Source organism: Tachyglossus aculeatus, chromosome 10 (genome assembly GCF_015852505.1).
Source record: "Tachyglossus aculeatus isolate mTacAcu1 chromosome 10, mTacAcu1.pri, whole genome shotgun sequence".
In the NCBI taxonomy this organism is placed as follows: domain Eukaryota; kingdom Metazoa; phylum Chordata; class Mammalia; order Monotremata; family Tachyglossidae; genus Tachyglossus; species Tachyglossus aculeatus.
The window spans coordinates 18,794,064-18,814,866 of NC_052075.1; the positions used below are offsets into that span (position 1 = coordinate 18,794,064).

At 47.5% G+C, this 20,803-nt stretch overlaps 1 protein-coding gene across 3 annotated transcripts in view; it reads right to left on the minus strand.

The window, feature by feature from the left end:
- SMYD1 (SET and MYND domain containing 1) overlaps positions 1-20,803 on the minus strand; it is a 46,525-nt gene that overhangs the window by 8,554 nt on the left and 17,168 nt on the right. For 2 of the 3 annotated variants that reach the window (XM_038752914.1, XM_038752911.1), the window contains exons 2-6: positions 18,071-18,247; positions 14,285-14,498; positions 7,703-7,833; positions 5,742-5,780; positions 1,954-2,143 (exon numbers count right to left, since the gene is read on the minus strand). In XM_038752914.1, coding sequence (XP_038608842.1) covers positions 1,954-2,143; positions 5,742-5,780; positions 7,703-7,833; positions 14,285-14,498; positions 18,071-18,247 — 751 coding nt within the window. The remainder of the gene's footprint in view (positions 1-1,953; positions 2,144-5,741; positions 5,781-7,702; positions 7,834-14,284; positions 14,499-18,070; positions 18,248-20,803) is intronic. The other variant, XM_038752912.1, reaches the window with a different exon arrangement.

Here is a 20,803-nt window from a genome sequence, read left to right on the forward strand (position 1 = left end):
TCTGTGCCTCAGTTACCTCTCTATAAAATGGGAATTAAGTTTGTGAGTCCCACGTGGGACAGAGACTGTGTCCAACCTGACTCGCTTGTATCTACCCCAGCACTTAGTACAGTTCCTGGCACAAAGTAAGCACCTAATAAAGATGATTTTAAAAAATAGCTGAAAGAACACTTCTCTTAAATCAACTTTCCTTTAGTTTCGGGCACTCACTCGACCTCAGGAGAGACTCCTATTCACAGTACTACATTCTTGTGAAGAGGTTAGGGTTTTTATTCCTTCTCCAGAGAACAGGGCCCTTTTCATTCATTCATTCATTCAATCGTATTTATTGAGCTCTTACTGTGTGCAGAGCACTGTACTAAGTGCTTGGGAAGTCCAAGTTGGCAACATATAGAGAGGGTCCCTACCCAATAATGGGCTCACAGTCTAGAAGGGGGAGACAGACAACAAAACAAAACATGTAGACAGGTGTCAAAATCATCGGAACAAACAGAATTAAAGCTATAATTTTTCTTATGGGGTATCCAAAGGCCACATACAAGTCAAAGTGTAGATAGAGGAAGGTCAGTGAAAATAGGAGGGAAAGGGCACCTAGTTTAGGACAATCCAGAGTGCTCACTCCCCTGGAGACCTTCCCTAATTAATCTCTCATTTCTCTACCTTATTTTTTGCCCTCCACCCACTGCCATTTCAGCATTTGCAAAGTACATAATAATAATAATAAAATAATGGCATTTGTTAAGCACTTACTCTGTGCCAGACACCGTTCTAAGAGCTGGAGTAGATACAAGGTAATCAGGTTGGACACAGTCCACGTCCCACCTGGGGCTCCCAGTCTGAATCCCCATTTTACAGATGAGGTAACTGAGGCCCAAAGAAGTGAAGTGACTTACCCAAGATCACACAGCAGACAAATAGCAGAGCCAGGATTAGAATCCAGATCCTCCTGACTCCGAGTCTCATGTTCTATCCACTAGGCCATGCTGCTTCCCTAAATGCTTGGGTATCCACAAACTCTCCTTTCCAGTAGCACTTATGTACAAATCTTTTAACTCTGTGTCTTCCCTAGATCTGGAATTTATTTCCGTGCCTTTCTCCTCCATTAGATTGTGAGCTCCTCAAGAGCAGGGATTCATTCATTCATTCAATTGTATTTATCGAGCGCTTACTGTGTGCAGGGCACTGTACTAAGCGCTTGGGAAGTACAAGTCGGCAACATATAGAGACGGTCCCTACCCAACAGCGGACAGATCCTGCCTATCGTACTCTCTCAAGGGTTTACTACAGTGCTCTGCAAAGAGCAAGTGCTCAATAGATACTCTTCACTGATTGATTTAAAGTGGAAAAAATCTGCTCTAGCTTACATTGTCAAATGACCCATTGCCTGCAGTTTTCCAGAATTTTCTTGCTTTAATTGGCAGAAAGGCCTAATTTAACAGTCTGCTGTCCTCTCCTCCTTCTCCAGCAAGGCAGGAGGGGAAGCAGCCAGACCCCTAATGCCAGACACCCACCCCCTCCGCCCCAGAACCCGTTGGGTGGGAGCGGGCACCGGGCACAGTTCTCTACCCAGAGTGAGCAACCAACAAACAGCTACTGATTGAGTCAACGATTTGTGTGACATTTCCCGGCTAAGCAGGCCACGTTCCCAGAATAAGTTCCCCCCGTCTCCACCTCCAGCGAGGCAGAACAGGATCCTGAGGGCATACGCTCATTGTGGGCAGGGAATATGTCTACCATCTCTGTTATATTGCTCTATTATACTCTCGCAAGTGCTTGGTAAAGTGCTCTGCACCCGATGAGTGCTCAATCGAGCGATCCCGGACCCAGGGATCGGAAACGGGCCGGATCTTGGGAGGTGCCAGGAACCTATCTTGGTGGACACAGGGAGAGCAAGCTGAAGCTGAGGAGAAAGAGCAACCACTGTCCCTCTCTCAAGGTTTATTCAGGCCGTACCTTGGGCTCATTTTTCACCCCTAGGAAGAGGTCGTCTTTGATCCCTTTCTCGCAGTGCTCACACGTGCAGTCGAAGTAGTACTGCTTCTTCAGGAGCTTCTTCCTGTCTGCGCTGACATTGAGAAAGTCGATGTAGGACACGGTCAGCTCCTCCCCTTCGGAGATCTTCCCAAGGGCCCGCAGCTCGATCCTAGGATAATAACGATGCATATAATGATGGTTTTTGTTAAGGACTTACTATGCGCCAAGGACTAGGGAAGACACAAGATAATTGGATTGGACACAGTCCCTGTCTCATGCGGGGCTCACGGCCTAAAAAAGAACAGATGTTTTGTCCCCTTCGTGAGTGAAGAAACTAAGGCCCAGAGAAGTTAAGTTACCCTCCCAAAGTCACACAGCGGGCATGTGTCGGAGCCAGATTAGAACTCAGGGCTCCGGACTCTCAGTCCTGTGCTCTTTCCACTAGACCACACTGCTTGGGATGAGAGGGAAAGTGGGAATCACCAAAGTGGTGCTTCAAAGTAGCAGGGAGGGCATCCTGGTGATCCCAGATTTTATCAATGGGCTCTCCCCTGCCCCGGATTGGAGGAAACAGCTAAGTAATTTCCCAGCAGAGCACTGATAAGAAATTAAATCCAAAGGAGCTCTATCGAGATGGTAGCAAATGACTAATGTGTTCATTAATGAATCTCAGTCCTGCTCTATATTTGCCGTATTGTGATTTTCTCAGCTGAATCATACCCTGCGTCACATCATTTACTTTTTCCTGAAAATTGCCTCCATTTCAGCCCCATCCAAGGTCCTGCTTTCCTATTAATGGTCCCTATGTACAGGTTTCCACCAGGTTATCCTGCCTTAAAGATGTTCAAAAGAAAACTCCAACACAAAATGGATATCCTGGTGAACGGGCTAATCTGCCCAATCGCCCAAGGTACCACCAACCAAATAAATTAGCCCTGACACACCGCCTGAAAGATAGCCCCATGTCTAAGAGAAATCAAGACCTGGGCCCCTTTGTCGCAGACTGAAATCTCAATCCCCCAACTCTGAACTTGTGCTTTGAGGGGGTTGAGGGTGTCTTCTGCTCTCCAGGACTTTTTCCCATGCACACAGTAAGCGCTCAATAAATACGATTGATGATGACATTGCTAAGTGAGGGGGAAAATTGTTTGAAGCTTAACTGCAAGACTGAGCTAGAGACTGCTGAAAAGGAGAAGAAAGAAATGTCAGACCATCTAAGGTGCTCAATAAAATGGACCTATACTTTCACTGGATTGATTCCCGTAAGAACCACAATATCTTGTTTTCATTTTTCCAAACCCCTTTCACATCATATAGCTCATTTTATTCTCACAACATCCCTGTGAGATACAGGCAGTCACTTATTATTCCCCCTATTTATCAGATAAGGAAACTGAGGCCCAGAGTGGTTAAGTGACTTGTCCGAGATCACCGCACATCAGGAGGATGGCAGAGTCGGGATTAGACCTTGGAATCTCCTGATTCTCAGCACCTTGTTGTTTCACTGGACCACACTTACGCTTCACATGGAGGGGGAAATGAGGGCGAGCAGGTTATTGTTGCACAATAGTCCTGGGACTATAAGTGGATGATGTGAAGCTGTTTATTTTTAGGATGCTACCATCTTGGGGGGGTGGGGGGAGGGTGTGTGCGTGTGTGTGGGTGGGGGAAGAGAGGGATCCTTGGGCTAAATTCCTGCTTTGCCAGAAATAGGAAGGAGACACTGTAAAGAAAGATATTCAGGTGTAAAACCATTACACTGTTCCCTCAAGCATCCTGTTGTTACTGTGGGAGTCAGAACCCTGGTCTGGACCAGACCCCTGGTCAGAACTGTTTTCCTCTACTCCTCCTCCCCTCCCCATCACCCCCACTCACTCCCTCTACTCTACCCCCCTCCCCGCCCCACAGAACTTGTGTGTATAGATTTACATTTCTATTTATTTTCTTAATGATGTGCATATAACTATAATTCTATTTATTTATATCGATGCTATCGATGCCTGTTAACTTGTTTCGATGTCTGTCTTCCCCCTTCTAGACTGTGAGCCCATTGTGGGCAGGGATTGTCTTGATTTGTTGCTGAATTATACTTTCCAAGCCCTTAGTACGGTGCTCTGCACACAGTAAGCGCTCAATAAATACGATTGAGTGACTGAATAAATGAATGACGGACCATTCTCCTGAGCCACTAATGACTTTGCTTAAGATTTTATCTTCTTATGGGCAGGTCTGATCAACTCCACTCTCCCCTATTACAGATGAGGAAACTGAGGCAGGGTAAAAGGGGTGGTCCAGCAGTGACCATGCTGGGATTCCAGCTTCTAAGCCCTTGCCCCCCAGTTTTTTTAATGGTATTTGTTAAGCACTTACTATGTGTTAAGCACCATTCTAAGCTCTGGTATAGATACAAATTAATCGGGTTGGACGCACATTGGGTCCCACATTGCGTTTGCAGGCTAAGTAGGAGGGAGAACAGGTACTGAATTCCCATTTTTGCAGGCACATAAGTGGTTTGCCCAAGGTCACACAGCAGACAAGTGACAGAATCAGGTTGAGAACCCAGGTCTTCTGACTCTCAGTCCCATGTTCTTTCCAGTAGCCATGCTGCGTCTCACAATTCCCTGTCTAGTCATGTAAACCTCAACAGCTGACAAGAAATTTGGCCCAGACCTCCATTGAGAGCTCCGATGAACACATCTAACCTGGCCGTACCCCATCAAGGGCAGGTGGAGTTCACCAAGGAATTCAGAAAATCAACGAACCTTTTCAAACCCCCACAAGGCCAGCAGAAGGAAAAAATCCCACAGCCGTCGAGCCATTTTGTCTCGGCAGAAAGGATATCACCCACGAACCAACTCGCAAAGGTCCTTAAGCAGCAGAGGGATAGGGAAAAAACTTCAAAAGCATCACACTCACTCGTGCTAGGCTCGGTGATGTGTTGAGGGGATTGCGGGTTATCGGGAAACAAACGGTCCTTTAGTAAGTCAGTAAGTCACAGGAAGGAGGAACAGTTCCAATCCCTTATGTTTTACTAGCTCAGCTACGCTTCCTGGGTCTTCCATGCATATGGTTAGGAGAAGGAAGGAGTGCAGAAGGGAGACAGGGAGGGATGGGGGAGAAAAGAATCAGAAAAAAGGAAAGGGGAGTTGGTTGTCTGCAAGGGATTAGGGATGGATTTTCTTCACTGAAAATGTTCATTTCTGACCAGAATCTGCACGGGGCAAATCTGTATGAGCAGTCATGGAGAGAGCAAGGGTAAATGTTTGTAAAACCCCATTCAAGCATGCACTGCTGCTCCATCCCTGCATCCACTCTGATCAGCTCAGACAGCAGCCCACACAGCAGGCCAAAAACCCACGTCCACCCAGTCTCAGGTGGCACCCAGCTGATTTGGAAAAATCCCCTCAATCAAGAACTCGGTGCTGGCCTTTGACCTGAAAACAAGGCTGCTTCCGACTGGGCCATCAGGAATTATGAGCTTTCAGGATTTTGGGAGGTTTCGCCCCAAGCTAAGGCCGGCTTTGTTCCGTGCAGATTCTGCCAGAAATGTCAGGTGCGGTGAGGATTGGTATAATTGGTTGGAACCCAAATTCAAATGTAGCGGCCATACCGGATTTCGCAGGATTTGGGGGGGCTCGGAGGGAGGGTCAAGGGGAGCGGGAATTCTCTACGCAGCACACTGTGGACAGTGGCTGACCTCTAGCAAACCAAGCAGGTGAGGGGGAAAGATCAGAGGACACAGTATACTCCGACAAGACAGGACCCACCTCATTTGCGTGTGAAACATTGATTTCACAGCCTCATGACTGAAAGACAAAACAAACACAAACGGTTTTCACAAACAAAATGGCCAGAGCCTCCAGAAACAATAGCAACAGGAAAAATTGGCACATACAGTAAGGCAAGGCATTCTAACTACAGATCAACCAGTCAATCAGCGGTATTTACTGAGCGCTTACTGAGTTCAGAGCTTTGAACTAAAGTGCTTGGGAGAGTACGATAGAAGAGTTGGTGCACATGTTCCATGCCCGCAGTGAGCTTACAGTCTATAGTCTAACAGCTGAGTCTCCTCTCGATGACAGATTCCCTTGGGCTGAGGAGGATTTGGGGGACCACTGCTTTGGGGGACACCATGTTTTCTGGGATTATCTCCTCTCTCAGATCCCAGTTTTAACCTTCTCCGGGAGGTTATAATAATAGTACCAGTAACAACAGGAATAATAATAATAATAATTCTGGTATTTTTTAAGCACTTCCTTTGTGTCAAGCACTGTATTGAGTGCTGGGGTAGATACAAGATCATCAGGTCCCTCATGGACCCCACACTGCAAGTAGGAGGGAGAACAGGTAATGAATCCCCATTTTACAGATGAGGAGACTGAGATCTAGAGAAGTGAAGTGATGTCCCCAAGGTCACACAGCGGGCAAGTGTCAGAGGTGGAATTAGAACCCAGGTCCTCTAACTTCCAGGCCTGTGCTCTTTCCACGAAGCCAGGCTGCTCCTCCTTTGGAAATCTCCAGCCTGGACTAAGCCCTCCTTTCCTCTTCTCCCACTCCCTTCTGTATCACCCTGACTTGCTCCCTTTATTCATCCATTCCCAGCCCCTCAGCACTTATGTATATGTCTGTAATTTATTTATTTGTATTAATGTCTGTCTCCCCCTCTAGACTATAAGCTCGTTGTGGGCAGGGAATGTGTCTCTTTATTGTTATATTGAACTCTCCCAAGTGCTTAGGCCAATACTCTGCACACACTGCTCAATAAATACAACTGACTGACTGATTACAGCCCTCTGGAAACAATGAGGAATGAAGCAAAACAGTCCTAACGCTGCATCTGGTCTTGGCCATGGTCTTTGCCCAGGACTAAGACCGAAAAGAAGGTCACATTCCAACCTTTCCCATTCCCGGGGTGTGTGTTGCCTGATACTTATGATGCAAAAATCCAACCGGACCAAACTGAAGATGGAGAAGACTCTCTTTTGCCGTTATCCCTAGTGAGGTTGCTAAGCGTTCCCTACCTCACATCCATAACCTGTACCACACCTCTCCCGGAACTCACAACTCTGCTACTTGTCCCCTCCCTCCAGATGTCCAGCCACGTGAACTGGTCCTGCGTGGCCTAGTGGAAAGAGCAAGAATCTGGGAGTCAGAGGACCTGGGTTTTAATCCAGACCACGTCGCTTGGCTGCTGTGTGACCTCGGACAAGACACTTCGCTTCTCTGTGATTCAGTTACCTCATCTGTCAAATGGGGATTAAGACTATGAGCTCCCTGTGGGACATAGACTGTGTCCAACCTGATTACTGTGTCCAGCCTGAGTACCCCAGCGTTTAGTACAGTTCCTGGCACTGACACATAGTAAGCACTTAAAAAATACCATTGAAAAAAAAAAGAAAGAAATGGGCAGTGGGCTTGTTCCCATCTTCCAGTTAGGCTCAGAAGACAAGCAGAGGGGACTTAAAGATGGCAAAGCAAACGTTCACAGATCTAACTCTGGGATCCTTGTGGCCGGGAGCTGCAGCTACTTGGTTAAAGTCACTTCACTTCTCGGAGCCTCGGTGACCTCGTCTGTAAAATGGGGATTGAGACTTGATTAAGAGTCCAGCTCTGCTTCCTTTTTGGACTCCTATGCTGCTCTTGAGAATAGATGTTGGCTTTCGGGTCTGAAATCAAATCCCCGCCGGTCCCCTCTGCCCTTCCCGGTGCCCAAGAAAGGTCTACTCACTTGCCATTGTTGAATATGACGGTGCAGTTGGGCCAGCAATTGTGGTTCACCAGGCAGAGGTTGGGAAAGACGCCCACCCCGACGGCCTGCAGACCTCTCTGGTCACTGAGGGTGAAGCCATTGCAGTTAATCTGCCAAGAGAGAGAAGAGAAAATTAGCCCCGAAAAGCCCAGAACAATCAAATGGAGAAGCATCTTGGCCTAGTAATGATAATGACTGTGGTATTTATTAAGCACTTACTCTGTGCCAGGCACTGTAATAATAATAATAATAATAATAATGATGGCATTTGTTAAGCGCTTACTATGTGCAAAGCACTGTTCTAAGCATTGCACTATGCGCTGGGGTAGATACAAGCAAATTGGGTTGGTTACAGTCCCCGTCTCACACGGGGCTCACACTCTTAATCCCCATTTTACAGATGAGTTAACTGAGGCCCAGAGAAGTGAAGTGACTTGCCCAACTTCACAGCAGATAAGTGGCAGAGCTGGGATTAGAACCCAGGTCCTTCTAACTGGCCTAGAACTTGGGCCTGGGGGTCAGAAGGACTTGGATTCTAATCCCGGCTCAGCCACCTGCCTGCTGAGTGACCTCGGGCAAGTCACTTCACTTCTCTGTGCCTCAGTTACTTCATCTGTAAAATGAGGATTAAGACTGTGAGCCCCATGTAGGACAGAGACTGTGTCCAACCTGATTTCTAGACTGTGAGCCCACTGTTGGGGAGGGACCGTCTCTATACGTTGCCAACTTGTACTTCCCAAGCGCTTAGCACAGTGCTCTGCACACAGTAAGTGCTCAATAAATACGATTGAATGAATGAATTAGCTTGTCTCTACCCCAGTGCTTAGCACAGTACCTGGCACTAAGTGCTCAACAAATGCCATAAAAAAACCAATCATCATCATCATCATCATCAATCGTATTTATTGAGTGTTTATTGTGTAGAGAGTACTGTAATACATGCTTGGTAAAAGAACGAGAAGCAGCGTGGCTCAGTGGAAAGAGCCCGGGCTTTGGAGTTAGAGGTCATGGGTTCGAATCCCGGCTCCACCATATGTCTGCTGTGTGATCTTGGGCAAGTCACTTAACTTCTCGGAGCCTCAGTTCCCTCATCTGTAAAATGGGGATGATGACTGAGCCCCACGCGTGACAACCTGATCACTTTGTATCCCCCCAGCGCTTAGAACAGTGCTTTGCACGTAGTAAGCACTTAATAAATGTCATTATCATTATTATTATTATTAACAATATACCAGAGTTGGTAGACACGTTCTCTGACCACAAGGAGTTTACAAACTACCTTATTAATAATAATAATGGTATTTGTTAAGCACTTACTATGTGCAAAGCACTGTTCTAAGTGCTGGGGAGGTTACAAGGTGATCAGGTTGTCCCATTTGAATCCCCATTTTACCGATGAGGTAACTGAGGCACAGAGAAGTTAAGTGACTTGCCCAAAGTCACACAGCTGACAGTTGGCAGAGTTGGAATCAGAGATGGATTAATCTAGGGGTTTGGGGGGCAACAGCCACAGAGCCCAGATTGAGAGGGGCTCCTGGATGTCCTCTCATGAACTAGAAACACTACTTCAGACGGCCACCATGTGCCTTCTGATTCTGACATCATGACTGACGCTTCGAAGCGAGGGCCCCAGCATTGGAATTGGCCTTTAGGCCGCCCAGCCAGTGCCCACTCTGCCTCTGATGCCATGCCTGTGTGGCAGCCAGTTTAGATTCCTCCGCTCTGTGGCGGCTGACAGAGGAATGTGGTGAAAGAGAGACCATCGGAAGGACCACTGATTCAAAACTCAGACCTGGCCCCCAAGCACTCTCCTGGCATGACCCTGGCTCTGTTGCCACCTTCCAAAATCCTCCTCCTCCAAGTCTGGCATGGCTAGTCCTTGAAGGAATCATCACCCCTCAGGTGGTTCACCTGCAGCTGGGCGCAGTCCCGGCATGGGCAGCCCAAGAGGAGAGTCCAGATGACAATGGGTTTGGAGCCAGAGGATGAGGTTTTCATTCATTCAATCGTATTTATTTAGCATTTACTGTGCAGCGCTAGTACAGTAGAGCACTGTACTAAGCGCTTGAGAAAGTACAATGCAACAAAAACAGTGACATTCCCTGCCCATAATGAGCTCGCAGTCTAGAGTAAGGGAGATAGAGATCGATACAAGGACTGAAGTGTGAGGGCTGGGTTGTAGAAGGAGAGAAACGAAGTGAGATAGGAGGGGGAAGGTGATGGAGTGCTTTTTTGTTTGATATGGAAGTGGATGGGCAACCACTGGGGTTTTTTGAGGAGTGGGGTGATGTGTTCAGAATGCTTTTGTAGAAAAATGATCCAGGCAGCAGAGTGAAGTATGGACTGGAGTGGGGAGAGTTAGGAGGCTGGGAGGTCAGCAAGGAGGCTGATGCATTAATCCAGGCAGGACAAGATGAGTCGTTGGATTAACGTGATAGTGGTATGGATGGAGAGGAAGAGGTGGATTTCAGCGATGATGTGAAGGTGGGACCAACAGGATTCGGTGATGGATTGAGTATGTGGGTTGAATGAGAGAGAAGAGTCAAGGATAACGCCATAAGGTGTGACTGTGGGATCCTACCCCCACCCCCCGGGACCCTGTAAAAATCTGTCAGAGGAAGGAAGTCCTGGACACGAGGGGCACGGTGATATGTGGTGACCTTGGCTTCTGCCAACAGAGATGGCCTTGGTTCTCCCTCACTCAACTGACTCGTGTCTGTGGCCAGGCCTGGGACAGTCTCCCCTGAAGCAGGAGCCAAACAGTGACATTACTGAGCTGGCCCTGTGCAAGGTGCCAGTATAAAAGATCTCGGAAGTATTCATTCAGTCGTATTTATTGAGTGTTTACTGTGTGCAGAGCACCTTACTAAGTGCCTGGGAGAATACAACACAACAGTAAACACACACATTCCCTGCCCACAACTAGTTTAGAGTACAGAGGGGGAGACAGACATGAATCTAAATCAATAAATTACAGATATGTACATAAGTTCTGTGGGGCTGGGAGGGGGCATGAACACAGAGACCAAGTTGGGGTGACACAGAAGGGAGTGGGAGAAGAGGAATGGGGGTTTGGAAGGGGCTTAGTCAGGGAAGGCCTTTTGGAGGAGATGTGCCTTCAGTAAGTCTTTTAAGGGGAGGGAGAGTAATAGTCTGTCGGATTTAGAGAAGCAGCATGGCTCAGTGGAAAGAGCCCGGGCTTGGGAGTCAGAGATCATGGGTTCAAATCCCGGCTCTGCCACATGTCTTCTGTGTGACCTTGGGCAACTCAACTTCTCTGAGCTTCAGTTACCTCATCTGTAAAATGGAGATTAAGATTGTGAGCCCCACGTGAGACAACCTGATCACCTTGTATTCCCCCAGCTCTTAGAACAGTGCTTTGCACATAGTAAGCATTTAACAAATGCCGTTATTATTATTATTATTATTTAAGGTGGAAGGGCGTTCCAGGACAGAGGCAGGACATGGGCGAGGGGTTGGCGGCGAGAAAGACGAGATCAAGTTACTCCCTTTTGCCAGGCACCTGAGAGATCCCTAGATAGAGTTGGAAGTTATTTGTGGAGCATCACGACCTTCTTGGGGAATTTCCTCCCCCGTCCCACATTGTAAAAGCCCCTGGTTCCACTGACCTTTGGGGCCTGGTGCAATATGAACCATTTGAGTTTGGCAATCCCTACCCCCTAAATACCTTCTTGGCTCTCTCCTCTGGCCCCACTCGCTTGCTCGTTGTGGGCAAGGAATGTGTCTGTTTATTGTTATATGGTACTCACCCACGTTTTTAGTACAGGGCTCTGTACACAGTAAGCGCTCAATAAATATGAATGAATGAATGAATGACTTTCGAGCCCAGGTTGTTTTCACTGTGCCAGTTAGACCAGCTATACGGTGGGAACAGGTGTGTCTTCAATAAATCTAATAAACAATAATAATATTAGCATTTATTAAGCACTTACTATGTGCAAAGCACTGTTCTAAGAGCTAGGGAGTTTACAAGGTGATCAGGCTGTCCCACAGGGGGCTCACAGTCTTAATCCCCATTTTACAGATGAGGTAACTGAGGTCCAGAGAAGTTAAGTGACTTGCCCAAAGTCACACAGCTGACAATTGTCCGAGTTGGGATTTGAACCCACGACCTCTGACTCCAAAGCCCGGGCTCTTTCCACTGAGCCACGCTGCTTCACATGGCACATGGGCACATTAGCAGGCAGGACTAGGCAGTGATCTTCAGTCCCCACTTTGGGGAATAGAACAATTGCTCTCCCGGCTACAGATAGAACCACCTTTTTTTTTGCTCAAAGTAATTTGTTAAGTGCTTACTCGGTGCCAATCACCGTACCAAGCGCTGAGGTAGATACAAGGTAATCAGGTTGGGCACAATACTTGTCCCACATGGGGCTCACAGTCTTAATCCCCATTTTGCAGATGAGATAACTGAGGAACAGAGAAATGAAGTGACCTGCCCAAGGTCACACAGCAGAGAAGTGGCGGAGGGGAGATTGGAAACCAGGTCCTTCTGATTCCCACATCTGTGTTCTATCCACTAGATATCCACCTTTCCTGGAATATCCCCTGTTCTCATCTGGATCACATCATGTCCTCCAAAATGCTCTTGAAAGCCCTGATCCTCCTAGATTATAAACTTTCCTGACTGGTCACCGCAGTAGTCCTGGATACCCCCAAATATACGCATCTACCTGCTGGGAATGTGTGTCCCTATTTCCTCTCTTCTCTTTGGTTTTACATCTTGTGCTTTATAATTATTTCAACATCTGTGCATTTGCTTTTGTTGGTCAATCAATCAAAGGTATTTATTCAATCGCATTCATTGAGCACTTACTGTGTGCAGAGCACTGTACTAAGCATTAAGTGTATACTGAGTAGTAGGCTAAGCGCTTGGGAGAATACAATAGAATTAATAGACTTGAAACCTACCCACAAGGAGCTTACAATCAATTGGGGGACTTTCCCAGCTCCTGTAAGCTCCTTCAGAGCAAGAAAAGCATCTTGTTCTTCCTCTGTGACTTTGCCCAGTTCATAGTGCAGTTCTTCTGTCCGACACAACTGCGAATTGCTACTGGCAACTTTCCCGGGATGCTGTGAGATGCAGGGACTTATTCGTTGTAGAAGGAATCTAGGGATTCCATCTTTTTGGTAGGGAGCTCATTTACAGGTCTTGGGAGGCTCCCTTCCAGGAAACATGCGGCCAGAGCCGCTGCCAAGACACCTGGCCTCCTGGGCTCCGGGTTTTTGCACACAGGAAATGCTCAATAAATATGAACGAATGAACCATGCACCTTGGAAGCTTTAGAAGTCCAGTAGCCCCCCAAGTTTTGAGTCCCAGACCCGTCAGGGCTGTCCTCCACCCTCTCTTCATCATCATCAATCGTATTTACTGAGCGCTTACTATGTGCAGAGCACTGTACTAAGCGCTTGGGAAGTACAAATTGGCAACATATAGAGACAGTCCCTACCCAACAGTGGGTTCACAGTCTAAAAGTCTTAGCCTCTCGCTACACCGTGTGATGTTAAGAAGGAGAGGATTCCCAAGCCAGGAATTCTAGGGAATTTGCTTGGTCTCTCTGACCTGGGTTCTCCCATAGAAATAGGGAAGAGCGTTGCTTAGTGGATAGCACACTGGCCCGGGAGTCAAAAGGATCTGGGTTCTAATCCTGGCTCCGCCACACATTCACTGTATAACCTTGGGCAAGTCTCTGAGCCTCAGTTACCTCAGCTGTAAAATGGAGATAAAGAGTGAGAGCCCCTTGGGGGACAGGGACTGTGTCCAAACTGATTCGAGAAACAGCATGGCTCAGTGGAAAGAGCACAGGCTTGGGAGTCAGAGGTCATGGGTTCAAATCCCAGCTCCGCCAATTGTCAGCTGTGTGACTTTGGGCAAGTTACTTCACTTCTCTGGGCCTCAGTTACCTCATCTGGAAAATGGAGATAAAAAGTGGGAGCCCCTTGGGGGACAGGGACTGTGTCCAAACTGATTCGAGAAGCAGCATGGCTCAGTGGAAAGAGCACAGGCTTGGGAGTCGGAGGTCATGGGTTCAAATCCCAGCTCCTCCAATTGTCAGATGTGTGACTTTGGGCAAGTCACTTCACTTCTCTGGGCCTCAGTTACCTCATCTGTAAAATGGAGATAAAAAGTGGGAGCCCCTTGGGGGACAGGGACTGTGTCCAAACTGATTCGAGAAGCAGCATGGCTCAGTGGAAAGAGCACAGGCTTGGGAGTCGGAGGTCATGGGTTCAAATCCCAGCTCCACCAATTGTCAGCTTTGTGACTTTGGGCAAGTCACTTCACTTCCCTGGGCCTCAGTTCCCTCATCTGGAAAATGGGGATTAAGACTGTGAGCCCCACGTGGGACAACCTGATCACCTTGTATCCTCCCTAGCGCTTAGAACAGTGCTTTGCACGTAGTAAGTGCTTACCAAATGCCATCATTATTATTATTAGCTTGTATCTACCCCAGCGCTTAGAACAGCGCTTGGCACAGAATGAGCGCTTAACAAGTACCAGAATTATTATTAGAAATAGCATTATCTGGCCAGGTGACCTACCACGCCGAAGATGTGCGAGATGTACTGCATGCTAAACTGCTGACTCTGAGGAGGCCAGAAATGCAGAAAGCTCTCCACATCCACGCGCAGCTCCTTCTGCTCCTCTTCGCCAAAGTTGTCCACGTGGTTCTGCAGGTCGTCGATGGAGACCAGGCAGCCCTCCGTGAGGCCCGTGCCTTCTCTCTCTATCCGCCACATGATCCGGGCCGCCAGCCTGGGGACAGGAAGGGACAGGGCAGAGAGTCGGGAAGCCGAGTGCCCTCAGACCCCCTTCGCTGCGGCCGTTTGGGCGTTCATTCGTTATTGCCCAACACGGAGTTGGGTTTTAATCAAGATTATGTTCATACTTCATGCTGCTGCCCGGATTATCTTTGTCCAGAAACGCTCTGGGCATATTACTCCCCTCCTCAAAAACCTCCAATGGCTACCGATCAATCTGCGCATCAGGCAGAAACTCCTCACCCTGGGCTTCAAGGCTCTTCATCCCCTCGCCCCCTCCTACCTCACCTCCCTTCTCTCCTTCTACTGCCCAGCCCGCACCCTCCGCTCCTCCACCGCTAATCTCCTCACCGTACCTCGTTCTCGCCTGTCCCGCCATCGACCCCCGGCCCACGTCATCCCCCAGGCCCGGAATTCCCTCCCTCTGCCCCTCCGCCAAGCTAGCTCTCTTCCTCCCTTCAAGGCCCTGCTGAGAGCTCACCTCCTCCAGGAGGCCTTCCCAGACTGAGCCCCTTCTTTCCTCTCCCCCTCGTCCCCCTCTCCATCCCCCCGTCTTACCTCCTTCCCTTCCCCACAGCACCTGTATATATGTATATATGGTTGTACATATTTATTACTCTATTTATTTATTTATTTATTTATTTTACTTGCACATTTCTATCCTATTTATTTTATTTTGTTGGTATGTTTGGTTCTGTTCTCTGTCTCCCCCTTTTAGACTGTGAGCCCACTGTTGGGTAGGGACTGTCTCTATGTGTTGCCAATTTGTACTTCCCAAGCACTTAGTACAGTGCTCTGCACATAGTAAGCGCTCAATAAATACGATTGATTGATTGATTGATTGATTGATTGATTATGTGTGTGTTGAAATGTAAATCCTTTTGATTCCAGACTGTGAGCCCGTTGTTGGCTAGGGACCGTCTCTATATGTTACCGACTTCCCAAGCGCTTAGTACAGTGCTCTGCACACAGTAAGCGCTCAATAAATAGGAATGAATGAATGAGTAAAAGCAACCGTTCACTCCCACCTTCCGAATCACCGCAGAGGGCTCCAGCTCCCAATGTGTCCCAATGTGCACAGTCTTTTAGACTGTGAGCCCACTGTTGGGTAGGGACTGTCTCTATATGTTGCCAATTTGTACTTCCCAAGCGCTTAGTACAGTGCTCTGCACATAGTAAGCGCTCAATAAATACGATTGATGATGATGATGTGCTCATAGCCATGAGGCTATAATAATAACAGTGATGGTATTTGTTAAGCACTTACTATGTGCAAAGCACTGTTCTAAGCTCTGGGGGAACACAAGGTGATCAGGTTGCCCCACGTGGGGCTCACAGACTTAATCCCCATTTTACAGATGAGGGAACTGAGGCACAGAGAAGTGAAGCAGCGTGGCTCAGTGGAAAGAGCACGGACTTGGGAGTCAGAGGTCATGGGTTCTAATCCCAACTCCGTCACTTGTCTGCCGTGTGACCTTGGGCAAGTCGCTTCACTTCTCTGTGCCTCAGTTCCCTCATCTGTAAAATGGGGATTAATAATAATAATAATAATGATGGCATTTATTAAGCACTTACTATGTGCAAAGCACTGTTCTAAGCGCTGGGGTGGTTACACAGTGATCAGGTTGGGGCTGATCACGTGGGGCTCACAGTCTTCATTCCCATTTTACAGATGAGGTAACTGAGGCACAGAGAAGTGAAGTGACTTACCCAAAGTCACACAGCTGACAAGTGGCAGAGCCGGGATTTGAACTGATGACCTCTGACTCCAAAGCCTGTGCCCTTTCCACTGGGCCACGCTGCTTCTCTAAGACTGTGGGATTAAGACTGTGAGCCCCATGTGGGACAACCTGACTACCCTGTATCTACCCCTGCGCTTAGAACAGTGCTTGGCACATAGCAAGCGCTTAACAAATACCACCATTATTACTATCATTATTAAGTGACTTGCCCGAAGTCACACAGCTGACAATTGGCGGAGCCGGGATTTGAACCCATGACCTCGGACTCCAAAGCCCGTACTCTTTCCACTGAGCCACGCTGCTTCTCTGGCTATCAGCTACAACTGAGCACCAGCCATGCTGTCTCCCGGGGGACCGGCACCAGGACTCCGCCTCACCCCCAAGGAGACTCCATCCCATCTTGCCTTCCATCACCCGGGGCCTGAGGCCTTCCCAAAGCCTCGGGAAGATCTACTGCTGCCGTCGAGGTTGCTGTGGCCGTGGGTGCGAAATTGACCCTGAGCCATGAGGAGTCAGAAATTTGGCTCCTCTAGCCACATCACCCGGCTGATTTGGGTTTTTATTTTGTGTATTTGTCCTTGTTTCGATACTGTATTAGCAGTTTATTGTTTCATCCTTTCTGTCGCGTCTGTCACCCTCTCTCCCCAACATATACCCTTAGACTGCGAGGCCCCCCCGAGGGACAAGGATGATGTATAAATTCTCAACTGTGTAAGCGCTCTGCACAAATTAAGCACTCAAGAAGCCCATCGCTACTACTAATCCTAGGAAACCTCCGTAGATCGAAAAAAGGTTTTTCCAAATAGTCCAAACTCTACAGCGAGGACTTGGAACAGGAAGTGATCGAGGAATATGTGGCCTAATCCCAGGGTGGGGATTCTACACCAAATGAGATATCCCTAGGGGAGTGCGTGATTCATTCCTGATCTGGCTGCCCTGGATTTGACCGGAAGGACTGTCAGCAGTAGTTACTGAAGTAAGAAGATGAATTAGCCATTAGTTATTTTATAAGTGAATTTTTCCCTATATGCAAAGGACTGCTGCCTAATTTGATTAATCTGCAGGAAGGGGGATCTAGATTAGCTACTTTCTAACTAAGTTTGTGAAATGTTAGCACTTGTCATCTAAGGAGGCCGAGGGGCCGCTTTCTTTGAAGGTTTTCGAGGAAGGGGGAGGTGACTTTCTGTACAAGATGATCATCCCCATCTACATCCTTAACTAGCATTGATTGAGTTTGGGTTATATACATATTTTTTCCTATGGTATTGTTAAGTGCTTACTTTGTGATAGGAACTGTACTAATCACTGGGGTAGATCGACGCTAATCAAGTTGAACACAGTTCATGTCCCACATGGGGATCACAGTCTTAATCCCTATTTTACAGATGAGGTAACTGAGGCACAGAACAGTTAAGCGGCTTTTCCAAGGTCACACAACAGACAACTGGCAGAGCCGGGATTAGAACCCACATCCTCCGACCCCCAAGCCCGTGCTCTTTCCACTAAGCCAAGCTGACCTTGGGCAAGCCACTTCAGTTCTCTAGGCCTCAGTTACCTTAGCTGTAAAGTGGGTGTTAAGACTGTGAGCCCCAGGTGGGACAGGGACTGTGTCCAACCCGATTTGCTTGTATCCACCCCATCGCTTAGAACAGCACCTGGCACATAGTAAGGGCTTAAAAAATGTGATTTTTTCTTCTTATTATTATTATCCCGACCAGAAAGCGGTCCAGTAGTGTCCACATCCATCCCCAGTGGTCTGAAGCTCCAAAACAGGTAACCGAGCAGTGGTCCCAGCAACGGTCCAGAACAATGCCCCAGCTCTTACCGGATGTTCTCATTGGGAGCCTTTCCGTGCTTCTTGATGGCCGAGCATTCGTTCTTGTGGTTCAGCCAGGCATCTTTCTGACAGGTCCGGTCGCAGTAGTGGGCGAACTTACACTGACCGCAACGCTGGAGCTTCTCCTGCCTCTTAAAGCAGGTGTGGCACACGAGGTGGGTGAGGCTGAAGGGGGAGAAAGGAGCCGTCAGGAAAAAAATACCTACACATCCCAAACAATGGGATGCCAAATCTCACAATAATAAAAGTGTGGTGTTTGTTAGCGCTGGGCACTGTACTAAGCTCTGGGGTTGATAGAAGATAATCAGGTTGGACATTGTCCCTGTCCCACATAGGGCTGACAGTCTTAATGCCCATCTCACAGATGGGCCCACTATGAGCTTAAAGTCTAGAGGGAGCTTTTTTAAGCATCAGATGACCATCCGTGACCCTCAGTAGGTTCCACAAGCTCTTCACTTCCCACTAGCCTCACAGAGCCCTAAAACCAGAAATTCAGATTCCTTTCTTCCTGAATCCTCCTCCACTCCTACTGTCAAACCTAATACACTGACCCCGAGGCAAAGGGAAAACCTTCCATAGCAGTGGCGGGGCTGATTTCAGTGCCTCAGTGATAGGCTATATCCACAGTCAATCGATTAATCAATCAGCGGCATTTATTGAGCTTAGCATGTGTGAACCACTGTCCTGAACATTTGGGGGAGTACATTGCTACAGAGTTGGTAGACACAATCCCTCCCTTAAAGGAGCTTCCAGTCTAGTGGAGCCAGCCCGTCTGGGGCCCATTCCGAGACTGAGGTCAACTGGGATGGAGGTTGTTCTGATGAGATGCCTTGTGGGGTGAGCACTGGACAGATACTAATCCTCCTATGGAAAATCAGTGCAATTGTTTCTTGCCCGATGTGGAGGAAGTCAAAGACGCACTGGACTTGGATTTCAGCACACCTTTCCCCCCCCCCCCCCCCCAGACTGTAAGCTCGTTGTGGGCAGGGAATGTGTCTGTATTGTTGTATTGCACTTTCCCAAGTGCTTAGTACAGTGCTCTGCACTTAGGAAGCGCTCAATAAATAGGGTTGAATGAATCCCCCCCTCCCAGTATAAACCGGACCACCACTCTCTCCACCTTCAAGGCCTTTAATAAGGTCACATCTTCTTAAGAGGCTTTCTCTAACTAAGCCCTCATTTTCCCTTTTCCCTCTCCCTTCTGTGTCTTCCCTGCATTTGGATCTGTGCTTTCTAAGTACGTGATATTTATCGCACCTGCAGCCCCAAAGAACGTATGTACAGATCTTTAATTAATTTATTTATATTAATGTCTGTCTCCCTCTAGACTGCAAGCTCCTTATGGGCAGAGTATGTGTCCCAGACTAAATCCCCCTTTTTCCTCAAGTCCCCCCACCCTCCACGTCACTCTGATTCGCTTCCCTTGCTCTACCCTCTTCTCCCCACTCATTCATTCATTCATTCATTCATTCATTCAATCGTATTCATTCATTCATTCAATCGTATTTATTGAGCGCCTACTGTGTGCAGAGCACTGTACTAAGCGCTTGGGAAGTACAAGTTGGCAACACAGCACTTGTGTAGATATGTACATATCTATAATTGTATTTATTGATATCAATGCTTGTTTGTTTAGATGTATATACAACTACAACTCTATTTATATAGATGCCTGTTTACTTGTTTTAATAATGATGGTATTTGTTTAGCACTTACTGTGTGCCAAGCACTTTTCTAAGCCTGGAATAGATACAAGGTTATCAGGCTGTCCCATGTGGGGCTCACACTTTAATCCCCATTTTACAGATGAGGCCCAGAGAAGTCAAGAGACTGCCTAAGGTCACACAGCAGACAAGTGGAGGAGCGGGGATTAGAACCCAAGTCCTTCGTCTCCCAAGCCCAGGCTCTTTCCACTAAGCCACGCTCCCCCCTTTTAGACTGTAAGCCTGATGTGGGCAGGGACTGTCTCTTTCTATTGCTGAATTGTACTTTCCGAGAGCTTAGTACAGTACTCTGCACACAGTAAGTGCTCAATAAATACAACTGAATGAATGAATGAATGTGCCCACTAACTCTGTTGTATTGTACTCCCCAAAATGCTTAGTGCAGGGCTCTTCATACACAGTAAGCACTCAATTAATACCATTGATTGATTGATTGGCAGCACATATGACATTCAGTCTCACTTCCCTTTGTTTGTGAGATAGGTAAATCAATAACAGTTAAATCTAAAGCACCCACAGGATGGTAGAACTGTATAGTTCAGTAGAAAGGGCAGTAGACTAAGCATTAATCTCCAGATCTGCCATGAATTGGCTGTGTGACTCCAGGTCAGCGTCACAAACTCACTGAACCTTGTTTTTCTTAGCTGTAAAATCAGGATAATAATAGCTCGTATGAACCTCATCACCTCAATCACAAATGGAAATAGTCCTTAGACAATTACTCCATAAAGTCAGGGTGTTGTCAATGACCTAAATTGAGATCTCAAAGTGACGTGGATGTGAAGTCCCCAACTTCATCTCGGGTCTTTATTTCACCCATCACTGAACCCACAAATGGGTTGAGTTATTTACGGATGGGTTAACGTGGCTTTGGAAGCCAGGGAACAACAAATGCTGGATCTAAAGAAGTTGTGCGGTTTGTGTGCCATTCATTCATTCATTCATTCAATCGTATTTATTGAGCGCTTTCTGTGGGCAGAGCACTGTACTCTAAGCG